General features: G+C 44.6%; 1 protein-coding gene across 2 annotated transcripts; it reads left to right on the plus strand.

Annotated features, from left to right (window-relative positions):
- Positions 1–2,141: 2,141 nt before the first annotated feature.
- On the plus strand, positions 2,142–21,396 carry LOC142002100 (olfactory receptor 52E4-like). 2 transcript variants are annotated; one of them, XM_074977934.1, is made up of 2 exons: positions 2,142–2,184; positions 20,441–21,396. In XM_074977934.1, exons 1-2 carry the CDS (start codon positions 2,142–2,144, stop codon positions 21,394–21,396), a joined length of 999 nt encoding a protein of 332 aa, XP_074834035.1. The 2 variants fall into 2 exon arrangements, with proteins under 2 accessions (XP_074834035.1, XP_074834043.1); XM_074977942.1 differs by having other exon boundaries at positions 2,142–2,181; positions 20,438–21,396.
- Positions 21,397–21,631: the final 235 nt, after the last annotated feature.

Genomic DNA, 21,631 nt, shown 5'->3' on the forward strand with positions numbered 1-21,631 from the left:
GAGTGGAGAAAAGAAACTTTTAATGAAAGAGGCAGAAAAGTCACATGGCAGAAGCTTGGGAAAATACCACACCCAGAGTTCAGAACCAACCCTAAGGTAACTGTCCCAGCTCAAATGGATGGAGCAGTGTCCTTTGCGTCTCAGGCTCATCAGTACAATACTGTTGAGATCCAATCCACTCACCCAAACTTTGTCCATACCTCCCACTTCAAATGACCCACTTAAAACTCTGTCCAGTTTGTGCAGACCCTGACACCTCACCCTGATTCATTCCCTCACTGAACCTGAGGCAATGCCACACTTGTGCTGGTCCAGTGTTCCTCTTGCCCCCTGCCAGCTGCCCCACTGGTCACCCACTCCTGCCAGCTGCCCTGCCAGCTACCCGCTGGTTGCTCCTGCCGGCCGCCCACTGCTTCTCCTACCTGTTGCCCGCCAATCATGCCTGCCAGCCACTTCTCTCACTTGCTGCCTTCCTGCTGTCTTTTGGGTTTCACTGTAGGCAAAATCCTGTGATTCCAGCTCTCCATGGCTTCAGCTACCAGTGATTTCAGCTCATAGTGACATTCAGCTCTGGGCTTTGCCACAGCATTTCAGTATCCAGTAAGGTGGATTCTCACAGAATATCCTTAGGTCTATCTTTGAAGAGTGAGGAAGAACTAGTCAAATCAGTCTAATAGATGTATAGCCAAAAGGCTTCCAGCCAGCTGGTTCAACCACTATCCCTCTTCCCTTTTTCCTCACAATGCTTGGATGGAGGGACCCTGTGCAATCCATATCTTTCACAATGGTGATAACTGTCCTGTACCCCCACAACAACTTCAAGCATTGGTGAGACTCCACAATTCTTACACTGAGTGGTAGCATAAATTTTGACTTTACAACTATATGTTGTTTACAACAGACAAAACCTTATTGCTTCACCTGCTTCCATCAAGCTTTGTTTACAAGGCGTTACATATGCACACCTTTGCATTTTCGTGCAAATGATCTCTGAAGGACCCATTCCCCAAATCCTTCAGCAGTATTGAGCTCCTGCTGACACATTTCCTGTTTGTGTGTACTAAGGGTTCACACACCAGATTGTGTAGGTGTTATTGATGCACAGAACACCATAAAACATAGTAATAGAATCATAGAATCATAGAAGAGTAGGCCTGGAAGGGTCCTCGAGAGGCCATCGAGTCCAGCCCCCTGCCCTCATGGCAGGACCAAGCACTTTCTAGACCATCCCTGAAAGCCATCTATCTAACCTCTTCTTAAATAGCTCCAGTGATGGAGATTCTACCACCTCCCTCGGCAATTTGTTCCAGTGTTTGATCACCCTGACAGTTAGGAACGTTTTCCTAATGTCCAACCTGAACCTCCCCTGCTGCAATTTAAGTCCATTGCCTCTTGTTCTATCCTCAGAGGCAAGGAAGAACAAGTTCCCTCCCTCTGCCTTATGACACCCTTTTAAATACCTGAAAACTGCTATCATGTCCCCCCTCAATCTTCTCTTTTCCAAACTAAACAAGCCCAATTCTTTCAGCCTTTCTTCATAGGTCATGTTCTCTAGACCTTTGATCATTCTCGTTGCTCTCCTCTGGACCCTCTCCAATTTCTCCACATCCTTCCTGAACTGCGGTGCCCAGAACTGGACACAATACTCCAGCTGAGGCCTAACTAGCGCAGAGTAGAGCGGGAGAATGACTTCTCGTGTCTTGTTCACAACACACCTGTTAATGCATCCCAGAATCATGTTTGCTTTTTTTGCAACATCATCACACTGTTTACTCATATTTAGCTTGTGGTCCACTATAACCCCTAGATCCCTTTCTGCTGTACTCATTCCTAGGCAGTCCTTTCTCATTCTGTATGTGTGACACTGATTGTTCCTTCCTAAGTGGAGCACTTTGCATTTATCCTTATTAAACTTCATCCTGTTTACCTAATTGCTCATGACTCATTTCTCTGAATAACCAAGACAATATGTTTGGTGTGAGAGGAGTGACTAATCTCCATCATCATGAAAACAACTCCCAATAGTACATGTTGTGTCTCACATGAACATTGTCTCTCCCCGCAGGCATTTCTACTGAGAGCATTTCTACTGAGAGCAGTACCACAGATACTAGGCATATTCAGGATGTCATGGCCAGTGCATGCAGGAGACACCGTTGTGCCTCAGAGTTGGAACTTTCCCCCTTACTCTGTGTCAGATTCCAACACAACCAACTTCATCATCCCCTTTACCCTCACCCTGCTGAGCATTCCTGGCCCAAAGACAGCTCGTGGCTGGATCTCCATCCCCTTCTGAGCCTTGCATGCCTATGGTGGCCAAGATCAGCCTGGCTGTGGTGATGCAGAGTGTCATGCTCCTGCTGCCTTATCTGCTCATGGAAAGGCAGCGCTCTTTCTTCAGAATGAACATTATCCTTCATCCTGTCTCCGAACATGTACCTGTGGTCAGTGCTGAACTCTGTAATCATGGTTGTTGTGTTTTGTTTGTGGCATTCACTGTGATGGGTCTTACTTAGACTTAGGTCCGCCTGTGCATCTGGACACATTGGGCAACAAGTGCTCGCCAGCGATTTCAGTCAGGTGCAAATAATTCTGCCTCCTCCCATGACATATCAATGTTTAATAAGTCTGCCCTAAATGTGGTGCACCAGGTCTTGAGCGGCCTGCCTCTCTTCCTTCTTCCCTCTGCCGGTATCCATCTCATTGCAGTCTTTGGGTGCAGTAGTTGTGGCAGACGCAGAATGTGTCCAGCAAACTGCACTCTGTGCTCTGTCACGATATCCTGCAGTGCCCATGACCTGCATCTTTGTAGTATCTCCTCATTGGTAACGCGATCACGGTAGGTAACACCCAGGATCTTTCATAAGCAACTCTGGTGGAATACATTGGGCTTGCGTGCTACTCTTGACGTTATCTACCACATTTCGCTAACGTAAATGGAGACTGGAATGACGATGGTGTTATACAGTCAAACTTTTGTTGCAGTGTCGATTGTTGGTGCAGACCAAATTGGGCACAGTCTTTGTAACACTGCTGACACCTTACCAATTTTGCAGTTAACATCTGCCTCGACACCTCCATCGTTAGACAGAGTGCTGCCAAGATAGGTGAACCACTGTACTTCTTCTATGGGTTGGCGTCCGACCACTAGTGGTGGGTTTGTCTGAGTGTTCCCAATCCACATCAACGTTGTTTTATCACTATTTATCCTCAGCCCAATTTTGCCTGCTTCTGCTTCCAAATTCGTCATCATGCCTTGCAAGCATTCGCTCGTTTCTGCTAGCAGTGCAATATCTTCTGCAAAGTCCAGATCCGTGAGTCGATGCTGATCTTTCCATGAGATACCTAGATGTGCATCATTCATCACCTTTCTCATGATGAAGTCCACCACCAGAAGGAACAAGAATGGAGACAGGACGCAACCTTGATGCACTCCGAAGTCGATGTTGAAGAAATCTGTCATCCCATTGTCGGTCCTCACTCAGCAACTGGAGTTTAGACAAAGATTTCGGAAGATGTTGATGTAGTGTTGTGGGATGCCATATGTTCCATAATGATTCTCTATGAATGCTGTCAAACTCCTTTTTAAAGTCGATGTAGTTAGCTAACAGCGGCTGTTGGAACTCGATACTCTGTTCGATGATGTTGTGCAATGTGAAGATCTGTTCACTACATGATCGTCCGCAGTGAAATCCGCCTTGCTCTTCACACAGTGTTTTATCCACCATGCTCTGCAACCTCCTGAGTAGGAAGATGCAGAAGTCCTTACCTGGGACCAAAAGGAGCATGATACCTATCCAATTATTACAATCAGTGACATTCCCCTTCTTTGGTAACTTGACAATCATTCCCTTCCTCCACTCGCCTGGGACACACTGTGTTCTCCAACATTCATTCAACAGCCCCGTCAGTTTCTGCATCATGGAGTTTCCACCATACTTCAATAGTTCAGCTGAAATTTGGTCTAGGCCAGCAGCCTTGTTGTTCTTTAGTGCCTTTATCGCTCTATAGCTGTGTCTACACGTGCACACTACTTCGAAGTAGCGGCACTAACTTCGAAATAGCGCCCATCGCGGCTACACGCGTTGGGCGCTATTTCGAAGTTAACTTCGACGTTAGGCGGCGAGATGTCGAAGTCGCTAACCTCATGAGGGGATCGGAATAGCGCCCTACTTCGACGTTCAACGTCGAAGTAGGGACCGTGTAGACGATCTGCGTCCCGCAACGTCGAAATTGCTGGGTCCTCCATGGCGGCCATCAGCTGGGGGGTTGAGAGATGCTCTCTCTCCAGCCCCTGCGGGGCTCTATGGTCACCGTGGGCAGCAGCCCTTAGCCCAGGGCTTCTGGCTGCTGCTGCGGCAGCTGGGGATCCATGCTGCAGGCACAGGGTCTGCAACCAGTTGTCGGCTCTGTGGATCTTGTGTTGTTTAGTGCAACTGTGTCTGGGAGGGGCCCTTTAAGGGAGCGGCTGGTTGTTGAGTCCGCCCTGTGACCCTGTCTGCAGCTGTGCCTGGCACCCTTATTTCGATGTGTGCTACTTTGGCGTGTAGACGTACCCTCGCAGCGCCTATTTCGATGTGGTGCCGTGCAACGTCGAAGTTGAACATCGACGTTGCCAGCCCTGGAGGACGTGTAGACGTTATTCATCGAAATAGCCTATTTCGATGTTGCTACATTGAAATAAGCTATTTCGATGTTGGCTTCACGTGTAGACGTAGCCTATGTGTTTCCTCAATCGTGATCATGTCTAGGTCTGCTTCCAGCTCGTCAGGGAGATTGAAATTACTGAAGTCGTTGTTTGCGGTTGGGTTGGGTTGATTCAGTGTTTCTTTGAAGTGTTCTACCCAGCTCTCATCTTGCTCTTCGTTACTAAATAAGATCTTCCCATTCTTGTCTTTGATGGCAGTGTTGTTATTGCTTCTTGCTCCTGTTAGCTACTGGACAATACGATATAGTGTCTTGGTGTCACATTTCTTTGCTGCCTCTTGTGCTTCAGCACCTTTACGTTCTAACTATTCTTTCTTGTCAGCACGACAGCTTTTCTTGACTCTATGATCTAGCAAATGGTACTTTGCCACAGCTTCTGCTTTCTCACCTGGCGACTTTGCCTGATCTCTTTGCCTCTTCGCAACCTTACATTCATCAATCAAGTGCCGGGTCCTGTCCTGTATCCAGTGTTCTTTTTGTGTGCCTCTCCTTTGACCAATCATCTCTTCTGCGATCTCAGTCACTGCTCTTTTGAGCTGCATCGGCTCGTCTTCGAGTGAAGTTTCATGTTGCATTTGTTGAAATTGGTTTCTAAGTTTAAGTTTGTACTGTTCAGCTATGGCTTGGTCTCTTAACTTTTCAACTGCATAGGGCTGAGATGTTTGCCATTCTTGTTTTCTTTTAAGGCAAAGATGGAGCGATGCCATCAAAACATGGTGGTCTGACCTAACATCAGCTCCACAGTATATTCTCATATCTAGTAGAGCTGGTTGCCATCATTTGCTGATGCAGAAATAATCTATTTCATTGTTAGTGATACCATCAGGCAACCGCCATGTTTTCTTGTGGATGTTCTTGTGTGCAAAATAGGCGTTTCCAATGCACAAGTTGTTCATGCTACAGAATAGTAGTAAGCGCTCTCCACTGTCGCTCGTTTGTGTTGACGATCCATACGGGCCAATCACATGTTCCCATCCCTGTCTTCTGTTATCTATTTGCACATTCATATCACCTATGAGTAACTTGATGTCATGATTGGCAACATCACCGATGGTGTCTTGTAACACATCGTAAAACACTTCTTTTTCAGCTTTGTCAGCGTCCTCGGTTGGTGCATACACTGGATGATCGCAGTTTTCTCATGCCTTGACTTGAATCTCACGTAATAATATGTTCGTTCACTGGCTACCATCCAACCAATGCCCGTGACGCTTCCTTACTTAATATCAGGCCTAAGCCGTGTATATGCTGACTATCATTCCCTGAATCAAGAATGGTTTTCCCATCACTAACTAGCCTATTACTTCCTGTCCTTCTCATCTCGCTAGTGCCTAAGATGTCCATTTGATAACTGTCAAATTCACAGAGTAATTGTGCTAGCTTTCCACATTAGTATAAGGTCTTTACATTCCATGTTCCAATTTTTGTTGTGGTTTTGGCACTTAAAATCAAGCTCTGCATCGGGTACTGAACTTCCTTTCAGCTTTCATCCAGCACCGTTATAAAAATGAGTTGATATCTTCATGCCAAGTTAATTTTTGTTTATTTTGTTTGGTTGCACTTGTTGTTTCTGTAGCAATTGGTAAGTTTTACAGGATCAAGCTGCTACCCTGACGCCCAACCTTCCTCCTTTTTCATCCAGGCTTAGGACCAGCAATGGCAGATTGATGGGTCTAGATGTGCTTTTATTACTGTGTATTATATCCAGATCCTCAGGGTCATCTTCAGCCTCCCCACAAAGGATGCCCAGCTGAAGAGTTTTGGCACCTGCAGTTCTCACTTCTGTGCCATCTTTGCTTTTCATATCCCATATTTCTTCTCCTTCCTCACACACCAGTATGACCACCTTGTGGCTCTGCATTTCCACATTCTCATTGCCAATGTATACAGCTTGATACCCCCATGATGAAACCCATTATCTATGGGGTGGGCACCAAAAAATATCCAGGACAAGCTGCTCTGGTTCTTTACTCATGTGACCTATTTTTTTTTCTCCTAGGTCTCCAGCTCCCCAGTTGAGCTTTCTTCTCCAGCCAGGCTCAGTGATGTACATGGTTCCTGACCCAGACAGTGCCAGACTGGGGTCATGAAGAGGGATCATCTCTTCCTTGAAAAGTGATCTCAGGAGTGGAAAAGGCAGGAAGTCCCTGTGCTGGTGGTTTTGTCCCATCTCTCCCTCCCCTTTTCCATGCATTTCAGTCCATGTTGCCTTTTCCGTGTGTCACTTACCCCAACACACCTGCCCTCTCTCAGCCACTTCTAAGGGGATGTCAGGGATGCAGGCTTGCTACTAATTGTAGATCTACAGGATGATGGGGATCCAACTCTGGCAGATAAAAGTACAATAAGGGGGCTGAGGAACTCTGGGCTGACATGTTCAGTGTGCTTTGGTAGCACAAGACTGCCACTGTGCCAGTATACAGCTCATTTCCTGAAGCATGGCCCAGACCTACATCTCTGCAGGTCTCAACTTTCAAAGAGGCTGTGACAAGGCAGGGTTTTATCTGGATTTGGAATCCATTTCAATACCCAGTGTGGCTATTGGCCCCAAATATCATGCTAAGGGTGCCATGAGAGGTGTCAAATGAAACTGATGATGCCCTGAATCTTTGTATGCTACTTCTGTATCTGTATCGTGTATGTATGTAAAGTTATAGATGTTTAGCTCTGCAGCGTTATGAGAAATATTGCAGTGCTGAAGTTCACAATGGGAGGTGGATCTCCACCCCAGCCAGGACAATATACTGAGAAAAGGCCCACATGGCCAACACCCATTTCGTGATGATGGGGTTTTCCTTCTGGGACTGCAACAAATGGAAACTCAGCATAGTGACCCACCTGGTCAGGTGGTAAGCCAAGGCCTACGGAGAAGAATCAAATTTTCCCTCTGTATATGATCGGCCCTGACAGGTACTTTCTTTATCCTTCAGTCCTCATGAGTTAAGCCTGTCTGGACTGGGGGCCCACCCCTCAAAAGGATGCTTATAAAGACTCTCAAGAATTAGCAAATAACATCACTGGTCTACATCAATAGTTATAATTGATATATGTAAAGTATCGCTTTAACAATTCTTCTCTGTAACCCTGTTCTTCATTTTCCAAGTATATATTGGCCAGTGCTGGGGCTGGGCCCTTTGGGATCTGCAAGAATCTGTGTGGTGTTTGCTGAAATAGGCTTAACAGCCAATCACCTGAATTTGGGAGTTGTTAGTCTGGGCTGGTACAGCAGCTGAGAAGTCTGTGGGTTTGCTTGTATGGCTTCTGGCTGGCCCTGGGGCTGGTAGTGGTGCTTTCATGGCTGGCTAGATTTGCCTTAGTAAAAAGGAAATCCCAGCCTGAGGCTGTAAGTGGCCTGGATTTTAAACAAAGGTACCCTGGATTAATTTCTCTAGCTGTGCCCAGAAACCCCGTCCTATTACAGAAGCTCCATTCCTTTGTGACCTGCCATGAAGTTGTTGATGACTGAAGAGAGAAATGGCTCCCCAACACAATAGCAACGAAGGGCCCTGTGGCACCTCATAGACTAACAGAAAAGTTTTGAGCATGAGCTTTCGTGAGCACAGACTCACTTCATCAGATGCTGCATCTGATGAAGTGAGTCTGTGCTCACAAAAGCTCATGTTCAAAACTTTTCTGTTAGTCTATAAGGTGCCACAGGACCCTTCGTTGCTGTTATAGATCCAGACTAACATGGCTACCCCTCTGATACTTGACACCAAATACAACAGTGACCCAAATGTAGCCTTTTCCAGGATGTGGAGGCTTATCTTATACAAATACAAAATTACGTCTCAGGGGGCTCTCGTTATATGGAAATACTGCTGTGACACTCTGTTCCCCCAAAGCAACATGTTAGCACCCTGATTTTCACCACTGTTATAGAATTGCAAGAAACCTTGTACAAAATGTGTCAGATGAGTTGTCAAAGGGAAAGGGGTGGTTTGCTGAATGTGCTTATCTTCTTTGTGTGCATGTTTCATTTTTGTATCTGAACTTACAAATATTGACTTGTGAACAGCTTATGTGACGCTGGACTCCAGCTTGTTCTTGTGCTTTCCCACAAACTAGTGGGGGCTGCATGGGGAAAAATGACATCCCCTCCACACGGCAGAAGCTATCAAAAGGTGAAGTGACACCATCACTTGGCCTTATTCCTCCTCCAGTGGAACACCTGCAAACATGGCTCAAAGAAAAAAGACTTTGACTGGGCAGGGGAAGCCAAGTGGAAAAGGAGAAATCCCAGCTTGTAGATGGAACACTGGTTGGTAAAATCAAAATAAGACCAAACCTGATTTAAATCCTGTCTAGTTTATAGAGCTCAGATGGTGTTTTTTGTTTTTTTCCCCCGATAATCTACTCTGATCTATACACTTATTACTTACAACCATTTAAATCTCTCTGTACTTAATAGTCTGTGTAGGTGTATTAGGCTGCTTTTACACTCACTCTCCTGTTTGAGCTATCATGGTAATGAGGCAATTCAAGGCAGGCTAAAGAGGTGCTTATGTGCATATTCAGTGGTGACAGATGTCAGAACAAGGAGTAATGGTCTGAAGTTAGAGAAGGAGAGGTGTAGGTTGGGTATTAGGAAAAACTACTTCACCAGGAAGGAACTGAAGCACTGGAATGCATTGCCTAGAGAGGTGGTGGATTCTCCATCCCTTGAGGTTTTTAAGTCCTGACTTGACAAGATACTGGCTGGGATGATTTAGTTGGGCTTGACCCTGCTTTAGGCAGGCAGCTGGACTAGATGACCTCCTGAGGTCCCTTCCAGCCCTAAGGTTCTATGATTCTATGATAAAAGTGGCTGCACAAATTTCGCAGTGCAGACTTTGAATTGCAGATTGACAATGTAGATGGGGGCAGCTTCAAAATAAGTGCTCCACTTCAGCATTCCCTTACTCCCCCAAAACTAGATTGGAGTAAGGGAATATCGAAGTGGAGTGCTTATTTCAAATGAATATGCGCATTAGCACCCCATTAGCCTGCTTTGAATTGTATAATTATCATGCTACCTCTGGGGGCAGAGTGAGAGTGTAGAAGAGGCCTTATTGAAACAATAGCATCTTTTCTGAAGTGTAAAGGGAAATCTGCTCAGGAACAGGGCCTGGTATATTGTCCTCTTTATATTGAGGGAAAGGCTGCACCAGTAATAACATTTCACTGGTGAGGCTTCTGGCCAAGGCAAGACAGGACAGCTCTGGGCTCTTGGTGCAGGGAGGAGGGGAAAACTACCCAACTGCTGGGCATGCCGTTTAACTAAATGTGCCAGTTATAACGGGGGTTTGCTGTATTTTGTATTTCCTTATTTCAGGAAAGAGGCACAATTACAGAAAAGTAGCATGGTGATCAAAAATCATGAAAAATGGCATAGCTAAATCTGGCACGGGCTTCCAGAGAGGAGGCTGAACACACAAGGGGCTACAGAATGAAAGTGGCAAGACATGGAGGAGAAAGAGGCAGAGTGGAAACTCCAGTCGGAATTGATAGAACAGCAGAATAAGAATCATCCCACTCTACTGATTCACATCTTTCCACAAATCCAGAACCAGGAACTGTTGTATCCTGCATACACCAAGGCCAATGATACTGCTGAAAATTTTACGAACTTTGAATTGCCGCGTAAACCAAAAGATTCCTCACAATGGGCAGAAGTGTACGCTAGTTGCCAAGTTAATGACTTCAGATTGTCCCTGAATAGAGACAATGGAGAGTGACATTCTGTAATAGCAACAGGGATTCTGATATGAGCAGCATGAAATATGTGACCAAAATGAAAGTGTGACATGCTTTAAAGGAGCAAATGGACCCAGGGCTCGGGAACATTTCTGAAACATAGGTATGAAGGGAGTAAAATATATCTAAGGGACAAAAATATTGAAACTGGATGAGTTGGCTTCTCAAACTGATACTCTTGAAGAAACATGGGGATTGTTGTGAATAAAGCACAGAGGCCACATCTGGAGTCCGGGGCCCAGTTCCGGGGCCCCACAGTATAGAAAGGATGTGCACGAATTGGAGTGGGTCCAGGGGAGGGCAAAAAAATTATCAGGGGGCTGGAGCACATGACCTATGAGGAGAGAGTGACAGGAATGAGCTTGTTTAGTTTGCAGAAGAAAAGACCGAGAGGTGAGTGGGGAGCCCCAAAGAGGATGGAGAGAGTCTGTTCTCGGTGATGGCAGATGGCAGAACAAGGAAACAATGGTCTGAAGTTACAGAGTGAGAAGAGTAAGTTGGATATTAGGAAAAACTAGTTCAAATGAAGGGTGGTGAAACACTGCAATGCGTTGCCTAGAGAGGTGGTGGAATCTCCATCCCTAGAGGTTTTTAAGTCCTGACTTGACATAGTCATGGCTGGGATGATTTAGTTGGGGTTGATCCTACTTTAGGCAGAGGGCCGGACTAGATGACCTCCTGAGGCCCTTCCAGCCCTAGGACTCTTTGATTCTATGCCTGTTACTCATAAGCTGCGTCTACACGTGCACGCTACTTCGAAGTAACGGCACCAACTTCGAAATAGCGCCCATCGCGTCTACACGCGTCGGGCGCTATTTCGAAGTTAACTTCGACGTTAGGCGGCGAGACGTCGAAGTTGCTAACCTCATGAGGAGATAGGAATAGCGCCCTACTTCGATGTTCAATGTCGAAGTAGGGACCGTGTAGACGATCCGTGTCCCGCAACGTCGAAATTGCTGGGTCCTCCATGGCGGCCATCAGCTGGGGGGTTGAGAGATGCTCTCTCTCCAGCCCCTGCGGGGCTCTATGGTCACCGTGGGCAGCAGCCCTTAGCCCAGGGCTTCTGGCTGCTTCTGCGGCAGCTGGGGATCTATGCTGCAGGCACAGGGTCTGCAACCAGTTGTCAGCTCTGTGTATCTTGTGTTGTTTAGTGCAACTGTGTCTGGGAGGGGCCCTTTAATGGAGCGGCTGGCTGTTGAGTCCGCCCCGTGACCCTGTCTGCAGCTGTGCCTGGCATCCCTATTTCGATGTGTGCTACTTTGATGTGTAGACGTTCCCTCGCTGCGCCTATTTCGATGTTGGGCTGAGCAACGTCGAAGTTGAACATCGACGTTGCCGGCCCTGGAGGACGTGTAGACGTTATTCATCGAAATACACTATTTCGATGTCGCAACATCGAAATAAGCTATTTCGATGTTGGCTGCACGTGTAGACGTAGCCATAGTGTAGCACTTGTTCACTTTGAGTCAGACCTCAGGCCTTAAACCAGGCCCATGCGTCAGGCTCTTTCTTCCTTCTGCATCCCCTCTATACCCATCTGTAATGTTGTGACACATATAGTGCGGTGACAGCCCCTCCTACCCAGGCCACTGTTCATTTCTATTCAGCTTCTCCACTCTCTGACCCCTTTTCCCTCAAGGGCTGAGGCTTGAGACAAGTCTCCAGGGCAGGGAACCATGCCCCTGCTCCAGGGACTCTCTCCTCTGCTGTCCTGACCTGATGTGACCTGCCATATTTTTCACATCTGCAATCTTGCTTTGACTCCTCCCACTCTCTCTCCGCCCCACAGGCCAACTGTGGAGGGTTTTTAAAATGCCTCTATTAGGCCAGCAGTGGAGTCAGCTAGCCCCAGTTTTGCTGACCCAGCTTCCTCCCAGCTGCTTGTAACTGCCCTACTTGCATTAGCAGTTTCTTCTGCCTGTTTGTCACCACAGTGTTGTGGGAGGGTTGGCATGCTGCAGGGAGCTCAGGGTCCCCCTGCTTCTAGCATGCTTTCAACTTCCTGTCTGAGTTTGCTGGTTAGCTACATCTTTATGCATGTGCGGCAGTGACCATAGAGCCCTATTTGGGTTGGCCAAGGTGTCTCTGGGCTCCTGTCGCTGCCATGGCGGACCCATTACTTCAAAATAGCGGGTTGTGGAGCTGCTACACATGTCCTATTTCTAAGTTACACTTCAAAATAGGGTGCAATTCCCACCCTGGGAATAGAATAAAAACTTCAAAGTTGAGTCCTCCTACTTTGATCACACTTTCGAAATAACATAGAATGTGTGTAGATGCTCTGCACTGAATTTCAAAATATGTCCTAACTTTGAAATTTATTTTGAAGTTCATTGCTAATGTAGACATAGCCTGGGAATTGTATGGTCAAGATCTAAAGGGAGTCCTGGGCACGGTGCATCCATTTCGTATCTGGTGAAGTGGGTTGTACCTCCAGGACTGCTTGATTTCTTTTGTGAAGATACAGACTAGCCCCTCTCAGAAGGCCTCCAATTTAGTCAGTGCCTAAAACTCCTGCAGTAAACTAAATGGGGAGGTGTGACATTCTGTGCCCTGAGCAACATCCTGGCACCTCCACATCTCCGACGGTGATACGATGGTGATACCTTTTGTATGAAGTTTGTCGTGGAAAGCATCCATGACAAATATGATTTGCTGTGTATGATTACTGACTTTGTCGGCATGAATCATTTTGGTATGAATCTTCCAAAAGTGTGTGCTGTTGGGTAGCACCCACACTTCCAGTCTCGCCAGATGTGGGAATGAACCATTGAAGGTAATGGCCCATTGCACAATAGAATAGGCCTTAGAAGAAGCCACAGTACATTCCTGCGAACGTTCTACCCAGGATATGTAGAATGGCCCCTGCTATGACTCACTGAAGCACACAAGGTCACGTGTCCAGCTCACGTCACACTGGAATCAGTCTCATGCCTGTACTTGATCTCGGTGGCCTCACTTCTTGAGACCTGGGAACACCTTAAGAGCAAGGACTGAAGTGGGCCTGGGCTCCCAGGCCAAAAAGAGCTCTAGCCTCATGTGGAAGACTGGCAGAGTGTTTGCACGGCAATGACACACCGCTTTTTCAAGTTCTTTCTAGTGTATACAATATAGATTACAATAAGCTCAACAACTTTACATATTTCTTAGATAACCAACATTGACCTGTGTGCTATTTCTTACAACTCTTACAATCAATCTTGCTGTAGTCAATAAGTTTGGCTTTTGATACCTAAAACAGGGTGGTAAAATGCAAAAGGGAATTTTGCTTAGTGCATTGTCCTGTCCACAGTGAAACAATGGGGCCTCGGGTGATCAGTTTACACTGATCAGGCTTCCATTCGGGGCCAGATGACACAGCTCTAGGTCTTAGGCTGGGACACTACTGGGAAATGGCTGGAGCCTCTTTATCGTTGGTACATGAGTGTTTGCTGAATGCATTTATGTAACTGCAGCTGGATGTGTCCCTGTGTGTGTACGGCTGTGTAAATGCCAGACCTGACCAGTATTGATACTTGTCAGAACTCACAGTGTGAGAGGTGCCCAGGCTGGCATGCCAGAGGGCTCAGCTTCCATTTTCCCTCTCTCATATTTGCCCAGAATTGTACGTCTACTACCTGCCAAAGCATATGGGATAATTACAGGGTATCAAACTCTGGGGATATCCAGGCATTATCCTGTATATTTTACTAATCAACTATAAATATTTAGAGACACAGAAATACACAGAGCAGCCAATTCCTCACTGACCCATTCCAGAACCCAAGAGTTCTCATCTCCTCTGGGAAAGTCCTTTATTTACTGTTTATTCTGAAAACTAGATCAAGAGCAAAGAAGCACAGACGTGGAAAGAGAGACATTGGCTAGGGAGTCTCCAGTCTGTTTCCTGTTGATATTCAGATACCATTTGTCCATTAGAGCCTGAGTGAATCTCACTGGGACTGCACAGAGCTATATTATAAATGGTGCAAAACCTGCGTCAGGTCTTGGCACGGGATGCTGCTGTATATCTTGGGGTAAGAGTGGAAAATTTCAGGTCAGATGATTTAATTTTGGCAAACATATAAAGAAAAAGAAAATGAGGTCTTCTAATTGATGTCTCACAGCTGAAACTACAAGTCAGGCCACCTGCATCACCTACAATAGCCAAACCACTTCTGAATTCCATTCAGTCAAGATCTTTGCTCCAAGAATGCCTGTGGTAAGAAATTGTCAGGCCGTACTTGGGTAATGTGAACAATTTTCTTTCATCTGTTGAAAGAAATTGCATTTGAGAAGAGTGCTCTTCTATAATATCTTTCTAAAGAAAAAGGACAATGTTTACCCCTGCATGCAGGATGGTGAAGATGGACTTACAGAAGGTACCTAGTTAAAAGCTCTGAACTTGAGAGTAAAAAATGCCAGTCACAGTTTTGTTCTGTTTTTCTTTAGATAGATAGATGCATGCTGAAATTTGTCAGAGATTTATTTGCAAGAACTTTGCAGTAAGGGCAAGTCAGCTGGCCTGTGCAACACAACATTAAAGATCATGAAATACGCAATGCAGCTCTTCTCTGCTTTAAATTTTCTTAATCAATACTTCTAAGTTCATTTTGTATTTTGAATATACTGTTAAGCCTCCATAAAGTAACCACTTCAAATAAATGCATATTTTAACTCACTGAAAAACACCCATAATTTAAAACAATCAGTCACAGTCTGTTCATACTTACAACATATCCTTAATCAGGATGCCACACTCCAGAAGGCCCTAGGTGACAGGCCTGTTCTGTCCTACAGACAACCTCCCAACCTCATGAGGATTCTAACCAATAGCCACAGTCTATACCGCAGGAACACCAGTCCTGGGACTTTTGCTTGCAACAAAGCCCGCTGCCAGCTTTGTCCACATATCTATGCTGGTGATACCATCACTAGACCTAACCAGGTTACTCACAAAATCACGGGCACATTCTCCTGTTCCTCAGCTAACATCATATATTCCATCATGTGCCAACAATGTCCAGATGCTTTGTATATTGGACAGACTTCTAACTCTCTCACACAAATAGTTAATGGGCACAAAACAGACAACAAAACATTCCTGATCCACAAACTAGTTAGTCTACATTTTAATGGAGCGGGCCACTCTGTTAATGACTTAAAAGTCTGTGTTTTATTGAAGAAGAATTTCCCATCTGTTTTAAAAAGAGAAGCTGCTGAACTCTCTTTCATATTCATATTCGACACATTAACGTGGTTTGAACTGGGATGCAAACTTTCTGGGACATTATAGGGGCTCTTTGGCATACTTGGCTTAATCTAATTCTTGATTCACCCCTCCCACCCCCCTCCCCTCTGCTCTCTGATTTGCTCACCTTGATAATTTTTTTTTCTGATTTGTCAACTTTGATTAATGTTTTGGTTCTCTGTGCCTTAAATATTGAGTCTGTTCTGGTCTGGCTATGGTCTGAGGAAGTGGGTCTGTCCCACAAAAGCTCACCTAATAAATTATTTTGTTAGTCTTTAAAGTGCTACTTGACTGCTTTTTGGTTTCGATACTATATAGACTAACATGGCTCCTTTTTTGTTTCTGTTCATAATGTTGTTTCTTGCTTTTAGAAAAAGGGAGCAGTCACTTACTTTGTGCCATCCACATGGCAGTAGACATACTTATGAAATACCAGAGATGTTAAGCATAGCTAAGGATTTTCCATCTTGCTAAGGTGCTGATTTTGCTGGAGTGTTCTCTTAAAACTAATTCATCAAATTGTTGGAAAAACAGAAAGGGAAACCATATGGGAGAAAAGGAGCGAATTCCTTTAAGTGTTCTCTTAAAGGGGTGTGGTAGAAATAGAGGGGTAAAAGGAGAAAGGTTCAATTTACTGGGATGGAGAGAAAACCCAGGAAGACTTTGGGGCTACATGTACGCTACAGAGGTCTTTCTAAAGAGTGTGTCCACAGACACTGTTCTTTCAAAAGAAGGGTACTGAGGAGCCTCTACCCGTTTTCTTTCAAAAGAAGCTTTTGAAAGGGGGCACCCTGCCTGAAGCAGGAAAGGAAGAGGCATTTTAAAAGGAGCATGACATTCTTTTGATTTATTTTTGAAAGAATGCTTTTTGTGTGTAGACTCTCCAGGGGCTCTTTTGAAAAAACTTACTATTGCAGAAGCAGCCTGGAAGCAATTAACTTTCCCTTATCCACAAATCTCCTTATGCTATCAGAGAAAGCTATCAGGTTGATCTGATGTGTTTTGTTCTTGACAAATCCATGCTGACTCTTATTTATCACTTTATTATCTTACAGATGTTTGCAGATGGTTTCCTTAATTATTTGCTCAATTATCTTTTCTGGCATAGAAGTGCAGCTGATTTCTAGAATCTCTCTGGTCTTCCACGGCTTTAAGAATGATAGCTAATGGTTCTGGTAACTCCTGTATAAGCTCCTTGCGTAGTCCAGGAATATGCCATATGCAGAGACAAAATTCTTCCTCTGCTCCAGCTCACCACTTTCCTATTTATGCAACCTATGATCACATTGGCTCTTTTGGACATTTCATGGCACTGGGAGCTCCTGATGAGTTGATTGTCCATAGTAATCCCAAATCCTTTTCAGGGGTCCTGTGTTCCATAACACAAGGCTATACTCTGTGGGCTAGTCTGGAATTGCCTGTTCTGAGAGGATAACTTTGCATTGACAGAGTGAGCACGTTTTATTTGCATAAGCCCTGCTCACCAAAAGACCCACATCAACCAGATGCCTTCCTTGGCCTCCTTGTTTTAACACCTCTTCCATTTTTGAGTCATCTGCAAGTTTTAGCAACAGAAATTATTTTAGCTGTCATATCACTGAGGAAAATATAAACTGGCCTCAGGTCTAGAATGGATCCTGGCAGAACCCCCTGAAATCCAACCCCGTTAGCTGACAGAGTCCCTTTTTCTTAGTGCTGTCAGTAAACCAGGTTTTAGTCAATTTAAAATATGGTCAAATGATATTCTGCAGTGTTTTGGTTTGTTTGTTTGTTTATTTCTTTGTTTATGATTTTTTCTGTCACTAATTTGAAGCCTCAGAGAAATTTGTTGAATACATCTGGACCATTCCCTTGGTCAACCAAACATTTTCTCTTATTTAGGGGTGAAAAGGGTTTTCAGGTGACAAGACATGGTTTCCATAAACCACGTTGTTGACTGACATAAATTGCATTCCTCTCTTAGTCAATGAATCCCTATGCTAGCTGCCCCATTGTTTCCTAACCTTGTAAAAACTTTATTTTAATTTTCCTTTTTTTTAATTTAGTTTATATTTAACACAGTAGTTCCTTAATATTTGCCCTTTTCATTCTTTGTTTTTGCTCTGCAGTATGACTGACTGCATATTACTGGTTCTGAATGTGACGTGTGGCTGATTAGAGAGTTGGAAACTGGTGTTCGTCAGTTTACAGTTTTGGTGTACGTGATGTTTAATAATGTTTACCAGACTTGAAAATATTACATCACCTTGTATGCTATGAGTACCTGACAATGTGTTTTTGCAAATGAAGATAAAAAAAACAACATGTTTTGGACACATCTGCCTGTTCAGGCAGAATAACAAGATTCCTTTCGCCCTCTAGCGATTGGTCTAAAACTTTTCTAGGAGTACCTTTTTCTTAATATACCAAATAACTTTCTTTACATGATCCTCTATTTTTAGGTAATCATTTCCATTCTTTATTTTCCCCTCCTCAGTTATGTGTACTCCTCTTTGCATCTTCTCTGAACTAAACAGTCACAAACTTTTCAAACTCTCTTCATATGGCAGCATCCCCCATTTTCATAGCTTGTCTCAAGTAATATCTTTTCTATTTTCTTTACCTTTATAGAGAGTGGGTGACCAAAATGACTGCTTGCCCAGAGCCAATTTTCTCTTCAACCCATTCTTAGACATCCAAACATTGTGTTTGGGTTACTAATGAGTATAAGCAGGTGTTTCCATTCAGATGCTATCAGACTTCATGGACTTTTTTTCCAGGGATCATAAGAACATAAGAACATAAGAATGGCCATACTGGGTCAGACCAAAGGTCCATCGAGCCCAGCATCCCATCTGCCGACGGTGGCCAATGCCAGGTGCCCCAGAGAAGGAGAACAGAAGACAATAATCAAGTGATTTATCTCCTGCCATCCATCTCCTGCCCTTGTTCTGAAGTCTAGGGCACGATACTTTATCCCTGGCTAATAGCCATTTATGGACCTAACCTGCAAAAATTTATCAAGCTCTTTTTTAAACCCTAATAGAGTCCTGGCCTTCACAGCCTCCTCGGGCAAGGAGTTCAACAGGTTGACTGTGCGCTGTGTGAAGAAAAATTTCCTTTTATTAGTTTTGAACCTACTACCCATCAATTTCATTTGGTGTCCCCTAGTTCTTGTATTATGGGAAAAGGTAAATAATTTTTCTATATTCACTTTCTCCACACCATTCATGATTTTATATACCTCTGTCATATCGCCCCTCAATCGCCTCTTTTCCAAACTGAAAAGTCCCAGTCTCTCTAGCCTCTCCCCATATGGGACCCGTTCCAAGCACCTAATCATCTTAGTCGCCCTTTTCTGAACCTTTTCTAATGCCAACATATCTTTTTTGAGGTGAGGAGACCACATCTGCACGCAGTACTCAAGACGTGGGCGTACCATAGTTTTATATAGGGGAAGTATGATATCTTTTGTCTTATTATCGATCCCTTTTTTAATAATTCCTAACATCCTATTTGCCTTACTAACTGCCGCTGCACACTGCATGGATGTCTTCAGAGAACTATCCACTATAACTCCAAGATCCCTTTCCTGATCTGTCGTAGCTAAATTTGACCCCATCATGTAGTACGTGTAATTTGGGTTATTTTTTCCAACATGCATTACCTTACACTTACCCACATTAAATTTCATTTGCCATTTTGCTGCCCAATCACTCAGTTTGCTGAGATCTTTTTGTAGTTCTTCACAATCCCTTTTGCTTTTGATTGTCCTGAACAACTTGGTGTCATCTGCAAACTTTGCCACCTCACTGCTTACCTCATTTTCTAGATCATTGATGAACAAGTTGAACAGGATCGGTCCCAGGACTGACCCCTGGGGAACACCACTAGTTACCCTCCTCCATTGTGAAAATTTACCATTTATTCCCACCCTTTGTTTTCTGTCTTTTAACCAATTCCCGATCCATGAAAGGACCTTTCCCCCTATCCCATGACCACCCAATTTACATAAAAGCCTTTGGTGTGGGACCGTGTCAAAGGCTTTCTGGAAATCTAGGTATATTATGTCCACTGGGTGCCCCTTGTCCGCATGTTTATTAACCCCTTCAAAGAATTCTAATAGATTAGTTAGACATGACTTCCCTCTGCAGAAACCATGCTGACTTTTGCCCAACAATTCGTGCTCTTCTGTGTGCTCTTCTATGGGATCAGGTCCCATTGGGATGTTTCTCCCAGTACAAATCATGGCAAAGGTCTTTATTTTTTCCACTCTGAGATTTTAAGTAAGGGGTGAACGGGAAACTTCTTATACCATAGATTTTCTAGCCTGGATTTCATTATATTAAGGAATAAAGAGGGATAACTAGAATCCATATTGGTATTTACTGCTGGTATATGAAGGTTTCACCATATCATGACATATAGTAATTACAGATGCCTGGAGCAACATCAAATATGGGTTTGATATTCATAGAATCATAGAATCATAGGTCTGGAAGGGACCTCAGGAAGTCGAGTGTAGCCCCCTGCTGAAACCAGTCTCAACCCTGACATTAGCAGGGTCCGTTGTTCATGATTTCTCTGACTGATATAATTTTTCAGTGTGTAAAGAATGCCTCTACCATGAAAACAGCATACCATTGTTCATTTAGTGTCTCATAATAACATTGTGTCTACATCTAGATATTTGTACTTTGACCTTCGCCACAGACCCTGGCCACCTACAGGGACTTATGGGAATGTGTGGTTCATGAAACAGACACCATTCTGCCTCAAAGTTGGACACCTTCTCCATGTCAGATTCCAACAGAACCGATTCCACAAACCCATCCACCTTCATCCTGCTGGGCATTCCTGGCCTGGAGATGGCCCATGTCTGGATCTCCATCCCCTTCTGCACCATGTACATCATAGCCATCCTGGGGAACTTCACCATCTTGTTTATTGTGAAGACAGAGCCGAGCCTCCATGAGCCCATGTACTATTTCCTCTGCATGCTGGCTGTCACCGACCTGATCCTGTGCACATCCATTCTGCCCAAAACTCTGAGTATCTTCTGGTTCAATTCCAGGGAGATTGACTTCAATGCCTGCCTCACCCAGCTGTATTTCCTTCACTGCTTCTTAGTGACAGAGTCTGGGATCTTCGTGGCCATGGCTTTTGATCGCTACGTAGCCATATGTGATCCCCTAAGACATTCCACCATCCTGACAAATTCTGTGGTGTCCAAGACAGGACTGGCCATGGTAGTACGTGGTGGCATCCTGGTACTGCCATATCTCCTCCTGGCAAGGATCTGGCCATATTGTAGAACCAACATCATCCCCAATACTCACTGTGAGCACATGGCTGTAGTGAAGCTGGCCTGTGCTGACATCCGCATCAGTAGATACTATGGCCTCTTTGTGGTATTCTGTGTGATCGGTGTGGATGTGTTCTTTATCACTGTGTCCTATACACAGATTCTCAGGGTCATCTTCAGCCTCCCCACAAAGAATGCTCGGCTAAAGACATTTGGGACCTGTGGGTCTCATCTGTGTGTCATTTTAGCCTTTTATGTCTCAGCTCTCTTCTCCTCCCTCACATACCGTTTTGGTGATAATGTGGCTCAACATTTCCATGTTCTCATGTCCAATGTGTACCTTCTCATGCCCCCAACTCTTAACCCCATAATCTATGGCGCGAGGACCAAGGAAATCCGAAGAAGGTTGCTGCATCTATTTAATCATAAAGGGACTTAATTTTTTTCTCCTGGTGCTCTGCCTCACAAACTGAGCTCTTTGAAGACCTGGCTAGTGGTAGGATGGTGGACCGTCTTTCCTGAATCAATGACTGGGCAGTCAAAATGCATTAAATCCTTTTATGACCATATTGTCCTGTGTCGTTGTGGTAAAATGGGTATTTAGTCTGTGTAAATCTTATTAATTCACAGGGTTGCCAACTTTCTAAATATAAGATGGAAATGTCTCAGTGACC

This window comes from Carettochelys insculpta, chromosome 1 (genome assembly GCF_033958435.1).
Source record: "Carettochelys insculpta isolate YL-2023 chromosome 1, ASM3395843v1, whole genome shotgun sequence".
Classification (NCBI taxonomy): domain Eukaryota; kingdom Metazoa; phylum Chordata; order Testudines; family Carettochelyidae; genus Carettochelys; species Carettochelys insculpta.